Here is a 24,905-nt window from a genome sequence, read left to right on the forward strand (position 1 = left end):
AGGGCTGGAGTCCCCAGGCAGAGCGTTTTGAATGTTCTGGCAGGAGACTATGGTATTGTAGCTCCTGACATCACTGTCCAGTTCTAGGCGGACACGTCGGGAGCTTTCCATGGCAGAGCGCTTCAGGTATCGCTCAGCCCGAGGGCGTTCGGGCGATGTATCCTAATCAATGCCTTTACAATGGGATACGTTGCAGCCTTCCGTTGGTGGTTTATGCCAGGAGTTCTACCAAAATATACCTCTGACAGAGGGCAAAAACGTGATGTGAAATGAACCCTCTCGAGCTGGCGCCATCTAATTGAAATCCTCTCATCTGGACATTTTGATGGCCTCTTTTGCCCCAGTTCTCAATGACTTCCTGTATCATTGAACATACAGGTGGGTCCAACCTATGAGACCTCCACAAACGGACTTGACTAATCCCCCATGTTCCATTCTTGACCTTGCACGAAGCAGTCACATCTCCATTGCCAAAAACCATACCCCCTCATTCTTAGGATTGGTGGACATCCCAACAATTGGTCAACCGCCGACTTGTGGCAGTCTAAAGTAAGAATTGCCTTTACATTTTTTCACATAGCGCAGCTTCCAAAAAGAAAAATTTACAGATGATTGTTCACAAGACGACACACGCAGGCCTACGAGGATCCATTTCATCTATAAACCACCAAATAGGATATGGAGCAGCGATGGTTGAGGGGCTCCCTTAATAGTTTATGACTTGCCCGCAGCTCGTATTATGACTTGTGCAGTTCTTAGTTAAGTCCTATGGAAGTTTGGGGAATGTGAACGAGCTGGCGGTACTAGATATAAAGACGTCTCAGATACGTTATTCAGATTACCCAGAAGACCGTTCTACTACAGCAGGTAGAGCAATGATTCCGCGGCTTCCAGGATCAGGGCTATGGAAAGTGACAGACGGCTGTCAGGATAAGCCCCTGGTGACCCCTTACAAGTCCGCCGTTCTGCTGGAGATCAGAGTGAGACGTGGAGGGGAGGATTGCTGTTTGACTATTCTCGCACACTCATCTGGGAGAAGATACACATTTGTATGAATTTCAGGTAGCTTCCCTGACCGCCTGAGGGAACGGCTTCTATCAGACGTAGAGGTTTACAGCTGTCAACAAGACGGCACAACGGTATCCGTGTCATTGCGTCTAATTTCATAAACATCATGTGCTCACTGTGATCGAGCGTGATCTGTTGTCAGAACCTGATCTGTGCCGTGATAAAGAAGTCCTGACAGTTCAGACTTTTTCCTCTCCCCCCCCCCCCTCAAACTTTTTCCTCTCCCCCCCCCTCTCAGACTTTTTCCTCTCCCCCCCCCCCTCAGACTTTTTCCTCTCCCCCCCCCCCCTCAGACTTTTTCCTCTCCCCCCCCCTCAGATTTTTTCCTCCCCCCCCCTCAGATTTTTTCCTCTCCCCCACCCCCCCCCTCAGATTTTTTCCTCTTCACTCTCCAAATCAACGGTCTTACATTGAGACGTATGTTACAGGAAGGGTAATTAATTTTTATCATAGTGGCAAGTAGCCAAAGACCTTCCACTCTGACCACCCAAAACAGCAGAGCTGTAAAGTATATATTGTGCGTGAAGGATGATGGGTCAGTGACATTACCCTAGCCACCCCTTAAATGGCTCATGACGAAGTAAACATGTGAAATAGATGTCGGCCAACTTGGGCTACACCATATACATTACATCAACCAATCCCGTCGAAGTTGGTGGGTTTGTCCTACTTTAAAGGGGTTGTCCAGGATTAGAACTAACGACCTGCTTTTAATTCCCCTAGAAACAGCACCACTCGTGTCCATGGGTCGTGTCTGGTATCGCAGCTCAGGCTCATTCACTTCATTGGTGCAATACCACACACATCCTATAGGCAAGAGCGGCGCCACGCCTGGAGAAAAAAAAAGACTAAGTTCTAATCCCAGACAACCCTTGATAGTAGGACATAGCCACAAATTTCAGTAAGATTGGCTGACAATCAATATGAGGGTAGCCCAACTAGATCTGTAATCTGTGGCGAAATCTGGCAGAAAGTGTTCAATTTCCCTGCAGCGCCACCAAAGGGGAAAAAAAAGCATTACATATTTACTCCAGACTGGAGATGACTTTTTGTAACAGCTCTCCAGTCCGGCCAAGAGATGGAGCCCCCTCTGTTAAGTATTCCTTAATAGGATGTATGGGAATGGGTTTTCTAAACTGGACAACCCCTTTAATGAGAATTGTTACGTCATACGGAAATAAAAAGAATTGACTGGAAATCTGCCCTATCACGGCTGGACAAATCTCAAAATCCAAGTAGCCAATGCACCCAGAAAACAAATAGTTGCGCCAACATTTTTGGGTTATTTTCCATAGATATCTAGAGAAAAGTATTAAATTGGCACCTGGAGTATTCAAAGTAGCTACTGAAATCTACAATAAACGTGTCCACTCCTGTGAAACGCTTTCATTGTAACATTCAACATCATCCAGGGGAAAAAAAATACAATTTAGAGAAATAGTCATTTTCCTAAAAACTTATTGAAAAAAAAATATTATATTGGGGATATTCGTGTGTGTCTATTTTACCAAGGAACTTTTCAAAATACCAAAACGTATAGGAACGTCATTCTCACTGAAAAACCTTGTGTATTTAACGCTACGTTCATAATGGAGGTTTTATTTTTGGTTCATTTTTGGGAATTTCAAAGACACATTGTTTAAAAACAGTAACCCACGGTTCATAGTCCCACAAAGTTCACACATGGAGAATCTCCGATCCGGCTTTCCTTGTTAATGGGCTTTTAGTTCAAAACTGGAATTGTGGGTCAGTTTCAGCAATATAGATCACAAATAGATGACATGAATGTAACGGAATTAGATCGAAATGTTGTGAATTCTCCAGTCAACAAGTGGACTGTTGACTGTTTCCATTAGCAACCAGCAGAATTCTGAATACAACCCCAGTCTACGACAGGCTGTAACCTGGGATACATACACAATAAGAAAACTTTGGAATAATTCCATAGAGTCACTAGTATCCAAACTCATGGGGGAAAAAAAAACAGCTTTCAGCCCAAGACTAAGAAATGTTAAAAATGTAAACTTTACTGGATGATTCACGTGGTTTAGATCCGCTGGGTGCAAGGGTTCAACAAATATAGCAGAGTACATAGGGAGTGGCGCGTGTGTCCAAAACTTCAATATATGATCTAAAAATAAAACTGGAAAAGGCCAGCGGGCCTAATCTGCATATCATATGCAAATAAGGCAAAGGAGGATACAATGTAGCGACTTTTATAACAAAACATTTCCTGCTGGTGTCAAGAACTTTCACACCATCTCTAGATTGTCATCGTTGATAGGTTAATCTTGGTCAACGCTGAAAGGGGCATATCCGTCATCCAAGCTATAAAATGTGTGACCCCGCAGAGGGCAGGGACCTGGCTGTATGGGCGAATACAAATTTATAGGGCTTTTTATGGCATTCGCACAGTGATCTGCAACTTGTAGCTCTCCAGCTGCTAGGAGACTACAACTCCCAGCATGCACTGAGCCATAGGAGTAGGTTCCTGACTTAACACTTAATGAATATCTAAAGAGTTGATTTAGTGCCGTCTTGGAAAACAGATATATACCAGCTTGGACGCCATTGACCCATGAATGAACCAATTCCAAATTGGGCGGAAATTTTGATGTAGAGTTATCCATTTGGTTAGGATCAATCAAATTGATTGCCATGAAAAGGACCAGGATGTACGCAGCTAACACACCACTGAAAATGGGCACGGGACTATCACTCTAAGGCCCAATGGAGTTCCCAGTTGCAATACGCAATCAATGCGTCTTCTGACAGATCTGTGCCCCATCTGTGCCAACACTTCACGTAGGTAACATGGACTTAATGCTCCACCGTAATGGGAAAAGGGCTCCCTATGAGATGCCCATGAGGGGTTAAAAACAAGAGCTCTCGAAAAAGTTGGTAATTCAAAGGGCTGTTCAGGGGTAACCATTGTATTAACTCTTTGCCATCGGGCGACAGAGATTAGGAGACTTTTCAAAAATGTTGGGAAAATTGGGGGCTATAGGTCTAGAAAAAGTGTCACTGTATAGACCGATGTCCACCAATAATAGATCAGTGTCAGACAAGTTACTTAGCAAATAAGCAAGGGGGGTCCAAGAGCTGACAATCATTTTCAATCCTCATTGCCACAGCAGTTTAGCTGAGAAAGTCGCGTGGACAATGAGATGTTAAACCGAAAACCATCGGAGGAACGAAACCACCATTTAGTGAGATCGCATCAGCGAAACTGTACGTCACAATGACAGCGGTCATCGCAATAAACTATTACAACCCGCGACTTGTTTCTAGTGATAGACAAGGTGGAGAATCTACGGAGTTACGAGGATCACCAGCAATAGCGTCATCTGGCAACTTTAAAAAAAAAACAAAAACGACAACCTTACAAAGTGGAAGGTGGTGACCACAGAACAAAATGTGGAGTCCAAAACTGCAGGGGATCATAAAGGGTGTTTTTGGGAGTCAAAGCAAAATCTTCATTGAAAATCGATACAAAAGGACTACGACCCGGGACATTTTTGCCCAATCAACCGGATAAAGGCCCAAATGGGTTCACACTTGTAGGGTCAAATGACTGATCCTTCTCTATGGACGATCTTCTAGGATCTCATACATTATACCCTGTTTAAAGGGGTATTCCACGAATTGACATTTGTGGTATATCCATAAATGTCTGATAGGTGGAGATCTCAGAGGGGATATCACGGGTGCTGCGACCCTGGCTCGGCTGTTTCCGTAACCCCTACACATTTTAACAGAGAGAAGCATGTATGGCCAGCTCTCGTTTCTCCTCCATGTTCTTCTCCTCGTCCGCAGTTTTCTGTAGAACAGGGGGTCACCTCCTTAAAATGTAAATTGACACAACACCCTCTTGAAGCAACAGAAAATACATGCCCCCATTGTACCTGTCATAAATAGGATAGCGCCCCTAGTCTATGAACCGTACCTGGTATTGCAGTTCAGTCAGTCACATGAAGAGGGCTAAGCTGCATTACCAAATACAGCCTATGGACAAAAATGGCACTGTTTCTGGAAAAAATAGCAGACCTCTCTTGTATCTCAATCAAGGATGTCAAGGATTAGAAAAAGGGCTCTGCTATTGTTTCCATAAACAGCGCCACTCTTGCCCATAGGCTGTGGCTGGTATTGCAGCTCAGCCCCATTCACATTGAGGACTAAGCTGCAATACCAGACAGAGCCTATACACACGAGTGGCGCCGTAGGCTGTGGCTGATATTGCTCTAGAAAAAAAGCTGGTCAGTACCAGAGCGAGTATCGGCGGTAAATGCAGGGACTAAGGGCCCAATAGATCAATAAATGAAGTTGGACCCCCATTGCCAGTCCTCTTTCCGTTTTATGTATGCTGTAAAGTAAAGAACTGCAAAAACCCCAAAGCAACAAGTACTGACCATAATTCTGACCTCAATCCATTCTCAGTATAGAACAATCAAACCAGTGTCTGCAACGAACCCTTTACGTTACTGCCAGTCCATGAAAGGCATTAAAAGGGTTTTCCGATTCTGTGAGTCTAGTAAAAAAAACTTCGGCAACTTTCTAATTTCAAGGTCTCTGTTTGCAGTCAGTGAATAGAGGCTTAAAACCTTTACAGATCCAATTCCGCTTGCAGCTAAGGGTTTGTTACAATTGTATCCAGTCCAGACAATCTTCAGAGAGCGTGACTCTTTTTGCTACACTGTATCAGTGTATGTATACACATAGAAGTTCAGTAATGATCATGCCCTTTCATTTCCTCTGGTTCATAAAATATAAATTCCGACTTAAACCTTGAACACGTTCACTAAGCAGAGTGTTAGCCACATCATAGTAATCGCGTGCCCACTAACGGCCGCCGAAGAGTAAACCCTTCATTTGAGGCTTCACCTATTCCGCACTCCATCACTGATGTGAAAACACAGACGCTCATTTTATACAGACGAGGGGGGGCGAACGGGAAAATCTTAAATATTTCCATTCCATTTCTTAGCGTTTCAGCCTAATTCTAGACGCGGCCTCTTTCTAATAAAATCAAAGCGCATTTCATTTCATGGTTTGACTTCACGCGTAGAATCATTGGAACCAGGCCCTGTGGGGAAACTCGCCACAAATAATTACGCAGATTTTTTTTTTTAAAGTACTCTATAAATTATCTTTTCCTTGCACTTAAAATATAGAAACGCCACACTCGTTATGCAGGGAGGGGGGAGAGGGGAGGAAAACGGAATGATATTGTAATTTGGCTGATCTTTGGATTTGGCCGGTAATTGAACAGATCATGCCACTAATGTAATAGTAGCGAGATTGTCTCTTCGTAATATGCGACATGAGCCAAATGGAATTATCCGCTATTGTAGATGGGAACGCTGAAGCCGGAACCTCTTTACGGACTAATAATAAGCTGAACGTCTCAGTCCTCCATTTCTCCCAGTCTGTTAACCCCTTCATCGCGTTGTAACTACCATCAGTATCTATAAGGGCACATTGCGGTCACACACCGTAGTAGTGGCGCAGCACTGAAGTACACCGCAACTGCAACACTAAGACCACCACAAGGTAGACGTCATGCACACGGCAGCAACAGAGACCATGGGACTCTGCGCAATGTTTACTGCCGCATGGTGGCGTATTAGGGGGTTACTCTTCCCCCGTTCCGTAATAAAGCTTCAGATGGAGCACGCCAACTCCGTAATTGGAGACAGTCACACATGGCGTTTGCGTTGCCTTGGAGTCAAATGGTTGTAAAACCGTCACTAAACGGCAACGTAGCTGAACACCCATGAGATCAACACATGACAGGGACAAAGTCTCATCCTCTGGAAGTAAACAATGAAGGTTCCCGTTCAATGGCTACAAGCAGAGATCCTAAAAACCGTGAGGAATCGATATGCAGTTTACTAATATAATTGGTATAAAATTTCTTAAAAACTAAAAATCCCAGAAACTGGAAAACCCGTTTAAAATAGGAATTAATCTCCAAAAACTCAAACTAGCCCCGGAGCATTCTAACAAAATCGACACTTTTTGGCATCCCCTGGTTAAGACCCCCTGAAGTCCTTTCACAGTCAACAACTTCATACACAACCTCCATTTCTTGGGTTTTCTTCCACAGTGGAACTATTTTTAACTGATGTCTTTCCATATTAAACCTTTGTGGCATATCCACAGAATATTCCATAAATGCCCAATAGGTGGGACCCTCACCGATCGGGAGTCCAGTAACGCCCATTCCACGATTTACAGCAGGAACAGCAGACATAGCACTCAATAAAGATGTGACCACACTCTCTAAGAGTTCACACGGACGTGTCAGTTTTACGCGCAAAAAAGGTCCGTGTGTCATCAGCATATGTTGCGCGGCTGCGTGATTTTCGCGCAACCGGCATCATGATGACACTCTGTTTTTATCTTTACAAACAGAAAAGCACGAGGTGCTTTTCTGTTTTCATTTATTTATCTTACTACTGTTGCGCGAACCACGCGCGGCACCCGGAAGTGCTTCCGTGTGCCAAGCGCGATTTGCACGCACCCATTGACTGGGTGCGTGCTGCGCGCAACACTGGCAAATATAGGACGTGTCGTGAGTTTTACGCAGCGGACATACACTGCGTGAAATTCACTGAAGTCTGAACGGCCCCATTCACTAACATAGGTCCGAGCAACGCGCGTGATTTCCACGCGCGTAACACGGACGTATTATACGTTTGTGTGAATAAGGCCTAAGGCTGAATTCACACTGGGTGGATATGCTGCGTAAAAGCACACAGTGTGTCTGTCCTGTTCGCCGCAGGGAATTACGGGCGAAAAACTGCACCATAGTTTGGTGCGGTTTATCGCCTGGAATGTCCGCTGCGGAAAACTTCAGAATTCATCCCATGTGACTGCCGCCACAGCCTGTGATTGGCTGCAGTGGTCAGATGAAATGAAATGTCATCCCTGGAGGCCGCGCTGAAGGGAGGAACACAGACTTCTGGGTAAGTATGAGTTTATTTTTTTACGAGTTGCATTTTGCGGCGGGATCTCCCTATTAAATTCAATGGGGAAAACCCGCAACAAATCAGCAGCGTTTACGCAAATACAAGTGACATGCTGCGGAATACAATTCCACACCGCAGGTCAATTCGAGCGTTTTTTCCGCTCAGTATTTACGCAGTGTGGGGATGAGTTTTGTTTCATCTCATCCGCGTTGCTGCTACTGTATTTGCTGCGGATTCTCCGCAAAGAATTCCGTTGTATTAACGCAACGTGTGAACTGACCCTAAGGTTTCTGTAACTCCCAAAGATTTCAAGGGAGAGAACCGGGCACCACTTGAGGAATTCTATAGAGACGCGGCAGCCATGAATCAAGAATGGGGGTCATTTTTCTCTAGATAGGCGAGTGTCTTGGGAGTGGGAGTCGCGCCTTACAGGCATTTATGGCATGTCCTGTGGATACAGCGCTCCAACTTTCTGTCCCCTTTCCTTCACTGTCTGCTCGCCCGTCCGCCTCCATGCTGTGCGGAGTCTGGATAAACAATAGCTTAGACAGAATTTGACAGGCGTTCGTGAAGGACAAAAAAAAAAAAAAAAAGAGAAGCCACAACCCCCCCCCCCCTTCGTAGTGTGAAAACTACAACTCCCAACATGCCTCGACAACCACAGACTGTTCAAGCACGCTGGGAGTTTTAGTTCTGCCACTGCTGGAAAGCCACAGGTTTCAGACCACTAATTTAAAGGAATACTCATTGCAAACCCGATACACTTGTCTAGTGGTGGGTATAAGGGGGCGGGGCATGACAGATTCAAAGAACACCAAGGCGAGAATCTGTGTCATGCACCTCCCCCTCCGTCATGCCATGTTTTTGAGTGTTCGTATAAATCACCCCGAATCCGGATTATAATATCCCCTATGGAAGTCAACTGAAGGCATTATATATTTACAGTTTATTTATATTTTTTTGCCGTCTGCTTTAGAAGTTATTGCCACCCTACATGTATCCGTCATGTGGATTTATACAGACTCTTCAATCTAAACTTCACAAGCTGTGCATAATATATATATATTATATGTATAAAAAATGGAATCCAGATGAATGATGAGGAAGTTGTGGAGAATGTAATATACTGTGCATTGTAGACTGCAAATATAACTGCAGATAAACGAGCCGCACGTGCCGCGGAGGTGAGAATTTGTCACTATTCTAATTGCTGCATACATTGTAACTGTATCTCCGTAATGTCATGTGGCGTAGACACCGGGAGCTCGCGGCTACGGCGCTGTATGCATTTTTATTGAGATAGATTAAACTAGTTGCAGGGGTGTACGCAAACACACAGGGCACATTCCCCATGTCTCTATATATGGCTTTATGCCTTTCTACATGGTCTGCCATCATCTTCATCACTATTACGTATGGCCCGCCACCCAATAATACAACCAGGCCAGGGTACGCCATCACCTTTACATCTCAGACAAGACTAAGGTACTTTTAGACCGGCCAATTTTGGCAGGTGCAACAAGCACCGATCAACAAGACAGCTCGTTGATCGGCGCTCGTTTGCTCCTGCCACAAGGATGTATGGGGATGAGAACTCGTCACTCCGATCGATCGTCCCCATATATGATCATCGTGTCGGCAGCGCGTCTGATTACACCAAAAGATGTGCTGCCGACGATAAAATTTTAGTTTTTTAAAACGATACGATCAGTAGATGATTGGCCGTTTGCTCGTTCATCTGCTAATCGCTGCCCTGCCCCAGGGCAATGATCGGCAACGAGCGTTCTATGAATGATCGTTTGCCCGATAATTGGCCCGTTCAGAAGGGCCTTAATGATAGATGCGGGTCGTGACTAGAAGTTGGACAAATCTCAGCGTTTACTAATCATTTACAACCCCTTTATCTACATGGACAGCGATTCTTTTGAATGGCTTCATGTAATACTATACCAATCCTGCAGCGGCCGCTGCAGGGGAAACGAGCAGCCAATAGATGAGGGATTTTACGCAGCGATCAGCGGATTTGATATTAAAAGGGCTTGTCTGTGATAAGACCGATCATTAAGACCTCATTCACACATGATGTGTGTGGGATTTTTTGCCCAAAAAAAAAAAAAAAAAAAAAAGAAGAGATCTAAAAACATGTGATTTTTGCCAATAATGTGTTTTACTACCTGCGTTTTTTTGGGGGTTATTTAGGTGGCGATTTGTCACATTGCAAATCATGTGATTCAAAGATGTGATGCAAAGATTTATCTTTGCAACAGATGTTTTTTTTCTGAAAAAGGTGGCACCGAAAAAAAAAACAAATTACAAAAGCAAGAGTCAAAAACACTGACCCAAAAAAAAAAAAAAAAAAAAAAAAAAAATGGCCACATAAAACGCCCTGCTTTTTTTATTTCCCCATTGAGTTCAATCGAACAACTGGTCGGAGAAAGGCAAAAACCGCCACTAAATACATGTGAATCTACCCTTAAAAGGGAAACTCACGGAAAATGGATTTAAAAAAAACAAAAAACAATTAAGTGCAGGAGAATCAATTGGCTTCAGCGGCCATTGTACTGGGGCTTGCACAAGAAAGAATACTTGGTTTCTGAGGGGCAGCCTAGCACAGATAAGTAGGACATTGGCACTTTAATCCATTTCATCCATTGATACCCCATTTACCCCTAACACGGCACATTAGGAAAATGCAATTCCATACAAGGCGAAACCCAGGAAGCCAATTAAAAATTAAAAAAAATGTAAAAAAATAATTGGCACTGGGGTAGACAATTTGGGTTTTTGAGTTTTCTATTAAGGTCTATGAGAGTTCTTATTACCTGGCCACAAAAAACAAAAAAGTAGACTGTAACCAGGAGTGGTCTAAGTGGTTCCTAAAATCTACAGTAATGTATCCACCCCTGTATCAACCAAAGACCCTGATCTATCAGCACAACATGCCCCAATAGGGTATATATATCAGACACCACCTATACGAAACCAAAAAAACCACGACCGCCTAGACCAATTCTACTTTATTCATCTCTTCTTTGATCAATAGGTCTCTGGCAGGTGATGGCAGCACAATTATAGGCACACGTACAATGCTGATCTATGGTTTTTGGCAACCGGTGTAATGGTTATGTGCCATCTGGGAACACATTGGTGAAGGAGTTTAAAAGACGCAAGATAAGGATTTCATAACAGGCGATTAATTACCACCATTATTTTTATTCCTTTTAACAACAAAACCATCCTCAAAAATTAGATTTTAAAAAAGGTGCCCTTAGTCCTGAAAATGTTACCCTATTTATAGGGGGAAAAAAATTCCCCAGAGATGAAGCTTCATGAAAATTACCAAAGACCTACCTCTAGAACCTACTGTAGATTGGTCATCCTCCACAATATGCAGGTTACAATAATTTCCAGTTGATTGTGTACTGCCAACATATTCTGTGGCGCTTTATAAAGGTTATCAACACTCCCATCAGTCTGAGTGATGTCCCCAATGGGGAAACATGGGGAGAACATACAAACTATGTAGAGGTTACCCTTAGTCGGATTCGAACCAAGGACCCCAGTGAAGCAATAGATCATGTTCTCTTAGAACATTGCCCAACATGCATTATATTATCGTTGAAGTTTTTAATTTCTCGAGGTAACCTATAAATACAGATCTCCTATATGTAATAACTGTCTTCATTCCCGTAAAATTCCACCAAAGTCTAAAACAATAGGGACACTCCAAATGGTCACCAGTCAGTCATCACGTATCATGGGTTGAGACGCAAACATGAGATGAACCTATGAGGTCAGTAAATATAATTTCCTATTGTTTTAATACATGAGGGGATATTTATTAATACGGTCTTAAAGTTAGACAGGCAGAAACTGCGCCACATTTATCACAATTGTGTACGTTGTATGATCAATGTGGCGCATCTTGATAGACGTGGGTATCCTCTTTTTACCACTAGTTTGGCTACTTTACACCAATATTTTGTTACATTAAATTAATCTGGCGTATTTTACAATTCCTCTCAGCGGTGCTCCTTTTCCGAGCGGTTAAGTGGGATGCAAAATGTGTCGCACAAACAATTTGGTGCAGAGCACGTAGTACAGATTTTTGCCACAATTTGTGAATTCTAGCATATTTTGCTTTGTAAATCTCCCCCGATGCCGTTATCTTGATTAATAACCGCGTGTTATTATAAAAGGTAATACGTAAAGTACTGTATTCGAAAGGCGGCCCGTGAATACAAGATCTGACATTCGGCCCATAGGACATTGGAGATTTAGGCTGGGTTCACACGAGCACATTAACGTCCGTAATGGACGGACGTATTTCGGCCGGAAGTCCCGGACCGAACTCAGTGCAGGGAGCCGGGCTCCTAGCATCGTAGTTATGTACGATGCTAGGAGTCCCTGCCTCTCTGCAGGACTACTGTCCCGTACTGTAATCATGATTTCAGTACGGGACAGTAGTTCCACGGAGAGGCAGGGACTCCTAGCGTTGTACATAACTATGATGCTAGGAGCCCGGCTCCCTGCAGTGTGTTCGGTCCGGGACTTCCGGACGAAATACGTCCGTCCATTACGGACGTTAATGTGCTCGTGTGAACCCAGCCTTAGGCTGTTAAAGGACCTGTTCACATAGAATTTCCTTCAGAAATTTTGGGGCAGATTTTGACCTGCCTGCACTCTTTGCTGCATTTTTTGGGTGCGGTCATTGACCACCACGGGCAAAAATTGCAGTGAAATCCGCTTTCTCTGTCACCCATTGGTGGCAATGAGAGGTCAAAGATGGAAACGCCTGAAGGGCATGACTTATTGGCCAAAATAGTTTTTTTACCGCTCGCGGGGAAAAAAAAAAAAAAAAAACACCTTCCACTCAAATCAATGGGAGGAGCTTTCAGATTTTTGGGTGTGGTTTCTGCGTTAAAAAACAGCGCCAAAAAACTCTGCGTGAACATAATCTAAAGGATGTTATAGTTGCTTTTATCTTTCCTGCTCCATCTGCCGTTTCCTTGATCTTATCGAGCCTTTTCTCCTGACCTTTCAACCTGACCTGGAAGGTCAAGGACCTTAGGGAAGATCTTGTCCACCAAGCCAAAAAAGCATAAATCCTAATTCATGAGAACAGTTTTGGATGCATTAAATAAAGCAAGGCCTATGTAAAGCAGGCTCGATAATCCTCATAAGGGATAGATATGGAAAGCATGGCTTCCGTGGTGTACGGCATAGAGAGCACCCCCCACAGGTTAGGGTGAATAGGACTTTAAGAGACCAAAGAGAACTCTACTACCGCCCTATGAACGGCTGGCCACAGGATCAGAAATGGAGCAATTTACATGTATATCTAAAAAAGGAGCCCATACACATTAGATGAAAGTGGTCCAAACCTGACAATTTTGCCGGGACCAGCTGACTAATGTATAGGGGTCTAATGTAGGGGGTCTCACGATTCTCCCCTGATCGGGCATGTTGGAATTCAACATGCCCGATAAGCCGTTGCCAGGGTGGCAGTAGCTTCTTCCCCTCTCCCTATTGAAATAGGGAGGAAAATGTTGTTGATCATGAGCTATGTAAATGTTCCTTATTATAATTAAGAATCCCCGGATGTTTACCGTTTAAGAGCCTTTTCCTTCACATTATATCCTGGTAGATTAACCTTGTCTACTCAAATGCCTTAGGGCACAAGCACACAGTCATATCAAAGGATCCATAACAGCACCCTTGGATATTTATGGGCCTATACTGTGCCTCCTTTCGTGGCATACTCTATTGCATGCCATATTACGTAAGTATTCCCCCCCTAGAAGCATTACTTCTAGGGTAGAATATGTCCCCGCATGGACGAACACGAAGTGCCAATGGGACTCCCAGTGCTGCCGTACAGGCTCCGTGTACATCGTGATTGAAGGAAATATAAGTTTACGTAGATCGCTGGGAAATTGGGGTGAAGGACATTGGCCGCAGTGGAGACCATGCTTTGATGTCCTGACTTTACTTGCTGCTGAAGGTGGTCATGATGGAGTGGGGCCCCATTGTGAGAACCCTGCTCTAATACAAACTACAAACCCCCAAAATAAATACAAATCCCAGACCAAACCCCTAAATATAGATTACCCTATTAGAGGGGGGGGGGTCCTCTGTTCAGGATTCTCACCTCTTGGCCAGAGAGTGGAGCGGTTACAGAGAGTGTCTCTCGTGCTGGAGGACCTGTCCTGTCCTGCATTACACAGACAACACATTGATATGAATGGACACTGTGCAATGCTTAATTTCTCCTCTGGAGGCGCTGCAGAGAATCTGAACACTTGCTGCCAGGATCTACCGCAACAATCAACAATAAAAAGCAAAGTTAAACAGACTCAAGTAGATGCTGTCTTGGATTATACAAATTTTACCACATATAATAGCTCAGTTACCAAAACTCTCCAACCCTCGGAGATAGAGACACCACTAATGCATGGAATGTCAGAATCCCTGACAAGTATCAGCCCAGTCAGAATAAAAAAAAAAAAAGCTCAGGTTATACGTATGTTGCCCTCAAGCCTTGTCCTACATTGGCTCTTGAAGTTGCATTTAGGCTTCATGAGGCTTGTAGGCCCTGAGGCCCAGGAGAACATCACAAGACGCTTCCTGACAACTACAGCAAGTCAAGAAAGGAAAAGTGATGTACCATTATGTGAAAAGGACATTGGGGATTTAGGGGCTACACTTTTCTTGCCAGGGGCTAGATGAAACTTGAGAAACCCGAGACTGAAATCGAAGAACTATCAGGATCTTCTTAAAAGTTACTACAATAGGCCATCCAGAAGAAAAATCAGGTTTACGAAGCCCACGGGCCAAAATACCCCAAACGAATTGTTAGCATCCAGCCTGGAGGCCCCTTGAAGTTTCATGACTAAAGGACATTCACAAGACAGACAAAAAAAAAAAAAAAAAAAAAAAAAGGCACGTAGTTACAGGTAGAGTTTCTATTTATACCGGAGTTTAAGGGTTAACTAGATATTTTTTACCTTCTGGCCCACGCATTTACATCGAACGTCCACCCCCCCCCCCCCCTAAACTACGGCATTTAAATAGCAAACTGCGCATATGATCTCCATCACCACAACTGAAAATTTAGGGTATGTGCACACACACACACACACACACACACACACACACACACAAACTCAAAAACGTTTTAGGTGTTTTTTTCTACAGCGGCAATGAAAATCGGCTCCAAAAACGTCCCAAGACGTGACATGCACCTTTTTCACGGCCGTTTTTCAAAACAGCCGTGTAAAAAAAAAAAAAAAACGGACCGTCGGAAGAGAACGCCGTTTTCCCATTGAAATCAATGGCCAGATGTTTGGAGGCGTTCTGCTTCAGACTTTTCAGCCATTTACGGCCTGAAAATAAGCCGTGTGAACATACCCTAATACAGACCCGTACCCTAAACAAATAGAGACCCGTACCCTAAACAAATACAGACCCGAACCCTAAACAAATACAGACCCGAACCCTAAACAAATACAGACCCGAACCCTAAACAAATACAGACCCGAACCCTAAACAAATACAGACCCGAACCCTAAACAAATACAGACCCTAGACCTCCTAAACAAAGACCTTAGAACCTCTAAACTAATACAGACCCTAAATACAGACTCTCGGACCAGACCCCCCTGAATATAGACTCATAGACCCCCTTAATAAAGACACCAGTACCTCAAAAGACAAACCCCCTCAAGTAACAGAGACCTCAGACCAAAACAATAGCAATGACCGCCATCTGGACACTTCTATATAATACATTTTGGAGGGTCTTCATGAAGGAATCAAACACATATAAAGTAAAATGGGTTCCCAGAGGAGGGTCCTCAACATAATCCGAAATAAAACACAGATACAGCAAATGTGGAGACGACAATTAACAAGCGGAGTCCTCGACTGGAAGGAATTAAAGTGATTTTCTATAAGAATGGCTCGAGAGTCGCACTCAATGCATCATCTTTTCATCACCTCGTTTGCCCTTGTCATGCAGCGCTCGCTGCCAGCGCCGGTGACAGTGAAGCGACCAAGTGCAGCCCGGCTCCGTGCGTGATTGAAAGGGTAAAAGCAGCACAAAAGTAATAACTAATAACATGTAATATGGGACAAGCCGCCTTTTATTGTCAAAATTAATAAAGACAGATCTACATAGATGTTAACACTGCCCTTTAGTAACGCACGGACCGCAAATCATTAAAAAAGGATTTATTTTAATAGCAACAGCAGAAAACGGACAGAAATATTTTGAGATTTACCCAATACCTTAAAGGGGATCTCCACTTTTGCTGTAACACTGCATAGACAATATCATTGCTTTATTCCCTTTGCAGGTACCTAACCTGCTAACATACATTTGGTGGCAAAAAGTAGGGGACAGATGAAAGGAAGCAACTAACATGACTTCAGAATCAGACCACACATGACTTGCACGCAGTCCGTAACCATGAAGACACATAGTTCTGCATAGGAGCTGTATACACAAAACAGTAGAATATTTAAAACCGAGACCATTTGCTTCATTTTATATTCCGGCTGTAGAAGAGCAATAAAAAAGATAATAAAAATGAGTGGGGAAAAAAAACAAAAACAAAAAAAACTCTAAATTTAAAAGATCCGTGAACAGAAGTAAAATCATCACACAGCTTTGTGGAGACTGAGCCGGAGGAAGTCAATGCAGGCAGTTCACTTGATCTATTATCGTATAATGAGCAGGTATACAGGTTTTCCTTTAACAAAGCTTGAATAAATCTGCCATTATTTTCATGATCTCTGCTTGCGGTCAATGAACGGGAACATTCTGGCTAAAAAACTATTTAAACCTGCATAGTTGAGGATCTGCTACAAATGTATCCAGTCTAGGCAATCCACCAGCAGAAATATCTAGCCTATCCTGAGCGTTCGTAACAATGTATCAGGAGAACCATCAACTTTGCGAATGAGATTAGATCAAAATGGAGAAATTAGGAACCCCCCTTATTGCTACAGTTTACACCAAGGCTGGGGCTACATGAGGTCATTTAGTCGCACTATATCTCAGGCTTTTATGCCACGGTCTCCAGGTCGAACTCTACGACACTAAGGATTATATTAAAGTCTTGTTGTAAATTATACCACCACTAGCGTGCAACCATAGGGGGTGCAGAGGTAGCAGTCGCTCCCAGGTCCTTATGCCCAACGGGGCCCAAAGGCCACATAAGACACCAATATTCTAAGTAGCACGTGGTAGGTGGGGGGAGGGGCCTACTACAGATACTGCATCGGGGCCTCTGCCCCACAACTATAATAGGCCAACCTGGTAACTCCTGAGTAAAGCGGAGTACGGCTGATGGGAGCAAAAGGGGTGCTCAAAAGAACATGGCAGGCCCGTTATTTCAGCGATCGGTGGGGATCCCAATGGTCGGACCCTCACCGATTCTACATTTATGGCACATCCGATCAATAATCTAGAAAAGTAAGTAGTGGTATGATACCCAAGGATATCCAAAAATGGAATGGAAAAGCCAACAAACTACCATGGGGAACATCGAATCTCCAGGTGTTGTCCACAGCAGCCAAATCACATCACAGAAGCCAATATTCTGGGTGGGTTGTGGGTATGAGCGCCACTTCACTAAACATCACGGAGGCAGCCATTGCCAGGCCGACCCAATAATAATGAAACCGGCGGGCCAATTACAAGGAACAAATGAGATCACATTGACATTTCATGACCATTATTCATAAGACAAACCATCCTAATAAACCTCAGTCCACACAAACATTTTAAAAGGATATTCCCACTTTAGACATTTATGGCATATCTACGAGAACGGCCATCAATGCCGGATAGAAGCACAAGGGTATTTGCAAAAAAACAAAAAAAAAACAAAAACAAACCACCACCAACAAAACATGAAGGAAAAGATCCTGCTGCAAACATGTAGCCAAGGTCTATGGAGGACACCGGACGAAATATTGTTGGTGGCCCCAGACCCCTTAGTGGCCATATATGTATGCAACTGTTTTTATTATTGTTGGATCGTTGATAACTTACGTCTATGGTTTATAACACTATTGGTTTAGACCGATATCAATCTAATTGATCAGACGATTGTAATAATATAACGATTATCCATGGGGAAGAGATATGTGAAACAACAAGCAGCCAAATCGCAAAACTCATCAGCTCGCCAGATTAGCAGGTTTTGGAGGAAAACATTAAAATGGTCTAAAAAAAAATAACCTAATGACAGTGCCAAATAGTGCACACATACCGCCATACAGTGTGCAAATAACAGGGACCTGCAGTGCATAAATAATATCGCCATAAAAAAAGTTCTATAAACACCATACAGTACCCAGGCCTTCCACAACATCCCTATAACACAAAGTCCCCAAACACTGAGAAAAAAAAAAAAAAAAAAAAGGTATAAAACATATATATATATATGGGACTATGAACTGGAACCACAAATGAAAGGCAGAGCGACACATTCATTGCCAACATACCCACATTTACATTTTACAACTATTTAATATTTTATGGCAGCCACAGAATAAACAATTCATCAATCCACCGTTTGAGGCCTATGGAGACCCCCCAGGGCAATTGGCCCTTTTGCCCTCCCTATAAACACAGGTGCATACAACATCAATAGACGACAAAGGCATCAAGTTAACGACTATGGACCTGAAACCTGGTTCTCCTGCGCACATTTACAACTTCGAATGGACTGTAACAAATTGTGACGAGTGATACAGCTGTTACACTACAGTCCTGCCATCTGCACATGTGGACAACCCCCTCTTCATAAATAACCCAAATCATTGAAGATCAAAAACATTACCACCTGCCACAAGGCAAGTGTCTCAACGCTTCACCCTCCAAGCAGGACACAATGAGTTTCGAAAAGGAAATCCATTTACAGAGACGTTTCGAATCGCCTCGGGCGCATCAGTGACGGAGGTTTTTATTAGTCACGAGTGAAACAACTGTAGATCAAAAACAAAAACTAGCCACGGTAGTTCGTAAATTACCTTTTTCCTGCGCAAATCCCCAACCTTCTCTCCTTGGTGCTATTCATGGTATAACGCATAGAGAGGAGCTCATGGAGAGAAGCTGCCATGATGGCCTTCAGCCCTCCATGACCGATCGTCTCTATTCGAGGGAACTGGGGTGTAAAAAAAATAAAAATAAAATTCCATTGTAAAAAAGTTAAGGTTGGCCAATGACACGGATCTACTGACCCTTTGACATTGACCAATCAGCTATGGCCACCACTTCCTGTACTCATTCCATGAAGTTGAGCCTTTACGTTGCCCCACATGGGAAGTTCTCAGCCAGTTAACTCTTCCATAGACATGAACATTTGCTATACGTCATGCTAGCTGAAATAGTTGAGCAACTATAGGAGACATCCAAAGGCTTACAGTAAGTAACCGGACTCGCTGGGATATATCCATATCTGCATAGGAAATACCCTCTGCTGCTAGATCACTGTAGCGCTTATAGGATATATCCAAAGAAGACCCCCACCCCGTTGTCTGTTTGATTAGCAGCGGTCTGAATAGTTTTGGGCTGTTGGTCAGTAACAGAACTTGCAGGCAGAGGGCGACACATTGATGGAGATCCAGTTGTGTTAAATAGTGAAGGGCCGGCTCTACCGGAAAGGAAGACGGCTGCCAGTCTATTCCTGGAGAGTAGATTTGACATTCCTTAAGGGTTTGTTTTGGGGACTGTAGTATTGATAGCCTATCCTTCGAACAGACTCCCAGTACCCCAGTCCATCAGCAGAATGCGCATCCTTTGTTTACTGAAGCACAGCGCCATACGTTTTGTTGTGGTTGTGCCTGGTACTGCAGCTCAGTCCCATTTACTCGAGTATGACTAAGCTACTGCAAGCACCAGTACCAGGCACTGACAAATATACGATTAAACAATGAAGGGGGCGCGGGGCTCCAGCAACGCAGCCCCTACTAGTAGCTAATCGCCAGGGGAGCCGGTAGTCAGACCCCCATTGATCAGATATTGATAGATCATAAATGGTGGAGTCCTGGAAAACCTAATTCCCCACGATTTTATTTCATATAAGAACAAAAATTTTCCAAAAATATTCAAAAGTTCCTAAACTATTAAAAACAACGTTTTTGTGATTCCGGTCGTCACTCTGCACAGACAAAAACATCACTTCCAGTATCGCTACTAGGAGTCAGACGACGCTCACCAATAGCACCAGGTTTATTATTAGCCGTCAATCACGTGCAGGAAATACTCGCAGAACATTGAAAACAAGAACTTCTGGTCACATGCTGCAAGTTTCACTTTGAGAGATGAATCATTCGAGTAGTATACAAATCCTAATGTCGAATACAAGCGACAAGTATATATATATCCTCATGATGGGGGGGAGGGGAGTGCTGGTCTCATTGACTCCATTCTTGTACTGTGTCATAAACTGAGATCAAGAACATTTTGGGAAATTTCTTTCTGGACAAAAATAAAGTGTAAAAAAAAAAAAAAAAAAAAAAAAAAGTTCTCTAATGGGATATACTGTAAATTTGTCAGAAGCCAACATAAATGGAGACCTGTTTGCCACCGATATACGGATCGAAGGTGCTGGGGCACGAAGTAAAGTGGATGACCCCTATGGCATTGGTCAGAGACTTCTGTAACTTATTCTTCAACACGGAACTTCCCTGGTAATGTATTCCAAGAAATCTCCTGACGAAAGTCAAATTAATTAATTTGAGCACCATTTTAAGCGCATACACCCTCCAATTCAACTTATTGTGGTAACCCCCTTTAAGGTAATTATAGTCACAAACCTCTGTCCATCATGACCTCTGTCCACTTGCCTTTGAGGGATTGTACAGGAGTAGATAAACACAGCTACTTTCTTTCAAAAACAGCGCCACACATGCCCATGGGTTGTGCCTGGTATTGCAGCCGGCATTACCATCTGTGGACAGGTGCGGCGCTGTTTGGAAGAAAGTAGCCATGTTTTTGTCCTCCTTTACAACCCCGTTAATAAAATCACATACGTGAAAACATAGTTTGTCACGATTAATACTCATTTACCGCCAGTAAGGCTGGTTTTACATGACCGTAACGCGGCTACATTTTGGGGTTTGTCTTATGGCACGACACACCGACCTCCTGGGGATCTAATGAACTGAACTTTGGCTACCATAGAGTGCTATAGTTGGAGTTCAGTAAAACTCCAAGTGGCACAGGGTTATATAGTCAAAGTTTAGATGAGCAGCCCCAAGACATTCAGCAGAATTGCGGCCACCATTATGGGCACAAAACCCAGAACTTATGAGGTTCTATTGAACTAAGATCTATAGGATTCTATAGTGATCCAAGTTGGGTTCAGTAGGACCCCTAGAGATTTGAGTATCGCAGCCTTAATACTGACCAAAAAAATACTGCCGTCGTCTCAAATCGTCCTTACTGGCGAGAAATTTTATGACAAAACTTCTTTCCATGCGATTTACGGCAACTGCTATAAGGTCGTTACGACCAATAAGCATCTATAGTTATCTTAAAGGAGAATCCCATCTATAATTAGAGGGTCCCAATATCTTTAAAACCAGTCAAATGTAACATTTCCACTCGCTAAATGCGCAATTCTCGGCTGATAACGAACGAGGGATTAATATTAAACTTCTAACAGACGTTCATATGTTGGAAACAATCATTCAGTCACCCTGGATGCTCCCATTATTGCCTCAAGCACCTGTCATGGGTCAGACTAGTCGATCAGGGGATCCACGGCCAAATTTACGGTCGACACTGATACAAACCGCAGCATCGAAAACCCAATATGAATATCAACCAGATCAATGGTCAAGCAGGTTCATGGGGGTAAACAAGGCGAAAAGTATCCAAAAGCCGCAAACGGGATGCCGGAAATATCACATCTCTCTATCTAGCGAACTACAACACCCAACATGTTCCACAGGTGACAGCATACTTGCCAATATAGAGTAATTCATCAGACAGCCGCAAACTCATCATATTAAGGGTTAATGCTCCTTAAATACATATCACGAGACCTAAAACAAATACATCAGAAGGCGAACGACAAGTTACATTTTGCAAGAATTTGTTCCCATACAAACCAGCAATTCCTTCGTAAATCATAAAAAAAATTAATACCTTCGGAATATAAACACCTGGAAATATAATTTTTTAGCAAATCCTCCGACAGACAAAGAGGTCTGGAGGGACTCAAATCAACCGTCTAGACAAGTCACCTGCTATCAAATTCTACATTTCCCATAAGCGGTTGCTATAAACACATCACCCACAACGGGTCAGCAGGTTATTCGGACATATCCCTCGAAAACCACTCCAAACCATCAGAAAACTACGCAGCAGAGCAGAGTTTGCAAGACGCAGTAGAGATGAGTTTGTCACATGGCACAACTCATGGTGATATCCCAGTAGGGTTATACGTAGGACTGCAGGTAAGCCTACTAACGCAGGAAGCGATCCCAATACATTTTTATATAGTGTTAAAAGACAAGTTCGGCTCTGCTACATCAAGGCCATGATTAGATTACGACTCCTATCTGTTGCGTATCACTGGCATTCCATAGGAAGGAATCTTATAATGTGCGCAACTTCACCAAGAGTTGATTGTAACTTTTGCGCAATCCCCAACAGCCGCTCTTCACAGAAGTCAGCGGTCGGCACAACATCTGGGGAGCGATACAAAGTCGCACGGAGACTTAGTACACAATTGCGCCGGCACCGCATGACACCAGTCATCTCCGGCCTTATAGGCAACATCACAAATAAACAATAAGCAAATGATCTGGAAAAAGTAACAAACAACAAATGTATCAAATAAATATTTACAAATAAATGAAACATTTCCCAACTTGGGTAAAGTGCCGAAACCTGGCAGCGGGTACTGTACCTTGTGGAGGTTCCTTTCCGGACATCGCATATGCTGCATTTAAAGGCTTCTGCACTATTCTTAAAAGTGCAAACACTACAATCCCAATATCCCTCATCCGCTGAAGGTTTCGCTTGCCGTTTTGGCCTGTAAAGCAAGGACAACAGATATCAGGACATGTTCACGGCCCTGTCAATCACCCCCGCGGGCCTGTCATACAGCAAAACCCCTGTATAGAAATCCCAAACTTTCCAGCCCCATCCTATCATAAAGCGGGAACAGAGCAGGTTGTCAATTCACTGACAAGAAGCCCAAGATAAAAACTCCCTGCCCTTGAAATTAACCTTACATATCCAAGCGAGTCCATGTCTGCGATAGCGAAGGGGTTAAACCGCCCTAATGCCCCAGGAAGGGCCAGCTAGATCTACTCCTACCCATGCAGCTTCTGCCAACGCAAACTGCTCTGCCCTCACCTCACCCACCACCACCTTGTGCCAGTCCCCCGTCACAGAAGACACCCACAGCATCTCCGCCAATGAACTGCCCCCCCATTATGTCATGCAGCCATTCCAACAACAGTACCCCCCTCCCTTCTTCTCCAGCCGCCACCATCATGTTTAACCCCTCATGTCCCTATAGCAATGAGAGGATGGTCACGGAAAGAGAAGGGGGGGGGGGTTGTAGGTGGTAAAGAATAAAGCATTATAAAAACACAACACACCCCGCTGTGAAAATAACACACAAGACAAAGAAGCCGGAGCCAACACAAGACATTCCTGCCACCCACCGTGCCCCATGCCCGCCCCGTTCACCTATCAATAATCAAATAATACTAAAGGATATTGGGGGGGGGGGGGGGGGGTAATGACTTATTTAGATTTTAAGGGTAGTGGAGGCGTTTCTCCCTCTCTCCACCCTGCCCTCCTTTTTTTCCTCTCTCTCCTGGTAAATATTCTCTTTGTCTGAGGCTCTGTGCAGGGAGTGTGTGTGTTGTGTGTCTGCGAGAGGATCAGCCGCCATAGTAGAGCCGTGCACTTCCTCCCCAGCACACACAGCCACCTATATACATCCTATACACAATATAGCAAATAATGGGGAGGGGGCTACAGGGTGGTGGTACTGCAGCCTCCACTTACAAGGACAGAGAGATGATTGGGGGGGGGGGGGGGGATTATGTCTCCATCTGTCTACATGGTAATGGGGGGTATATAAATAAACCTACCCCCCTCCCCTTTAAGGCTTATTATTATTCCCCTCCCCCACCCATCCCCTGCTGCACTGTACCTGGTCGGGCTCTTCTTGTCGCCCATAATCATGAAGGTAGAATCCTGCACGCCTGGTGCACCCTCCCCCCTCTTGTGTTCTGCAGGGAACCCCCCCAACACCTATAAATAAATAGGGATTTAAAGGGAGGGTCCAGGGGGGGAGGTATATGGATTGGGGGTGAGAGGGGTATGGCTGTGGGGGGGGTATGGGGTGGTCGGGGAGAGCGGGAGCTGGCGGGCTGGTCCTCCTCGGTAGGTCCGGGAGCAGCCCCAGCCGTGCTCTCTCTCCTTCGCCGATCCGCTGCCAGACTGACAAGACACTCAGGGACGGAAGGAAGGGCGGGGCGCAGCCGACGTGACGTCACATGTACCGGCAGCCAATCGCGGACCGTGGGGGATTTAAAAGTCCAGCAAGTGGGGAAGGTGAAATATTCTCTTATGTTTTAGGATTTAATTGATGGGGGTCACATCTGGCGGGTGAGTGCCAAGAGATCAGCGAGTCCGGATCCATGCCCTGTGCCAATAAATGGCTACAGCCTAAATACGTGGGGTGATGGGATATCACCTGCTGCAGAACCTCTTGGGACCAGAGCAAAGCCGGTTCGTGATCTGGGATATTCCTGGAGCTATGACTTGACAGAGCAAAGGAATGGTTGTGATGGCAAAGATGTTCTGCAGCGGCTACAGGT

At 44.1% G+C, this 24,905-nt stretch overlaps 1 protein-coding gene across 1 annotated transcript in view; it reads right to left on the bottom strand.

Annotated features, from left to right (window-relative positions):
- The window catches only part of RYBP (RING1 and YY1 binding protein), a 60,338-nt gene extending 35,811 nt beyond the window's left edge, over positions 1-24,527 (bottom strand). Inside the window, exons 1-2 of the mRNA XM_075834042.1 lie at positions 24,236-24,527; positions 22,973-23,098 (exon numbers count right to left, since the gene is read on the bottom strand). Of these exons, the coding sequence (XP_075690157.1) occupies positions 22,973-23,098; positions 24,236-24,267 (158 nt within the window). The 5' untranslated portion in view covers positions 24,268-24,527. The remainder of the gene's footprint in view (positions 1-22,972; positions 23,099-24,235) is intronic.
- Positions 24,528-24,905: the final 378 nt, after the last annotated feature.

The sequence above is a fragment of the Rhinoderma darwinii genome, chromosome 7 (genome assembly GCF_050947455.1).
Source record: "Rhinoderma darwinii isolate aRhiDar2 chromosome 7, aRhiDar2.hap1, whole genome shotgun sequence".
Lineage (NCBI taxonomy): Eukaryota > Metazoa > Chordata > Amphibia > Anura > Rhinodermatidae > Rhinoderma > Rhinoderma darwinii.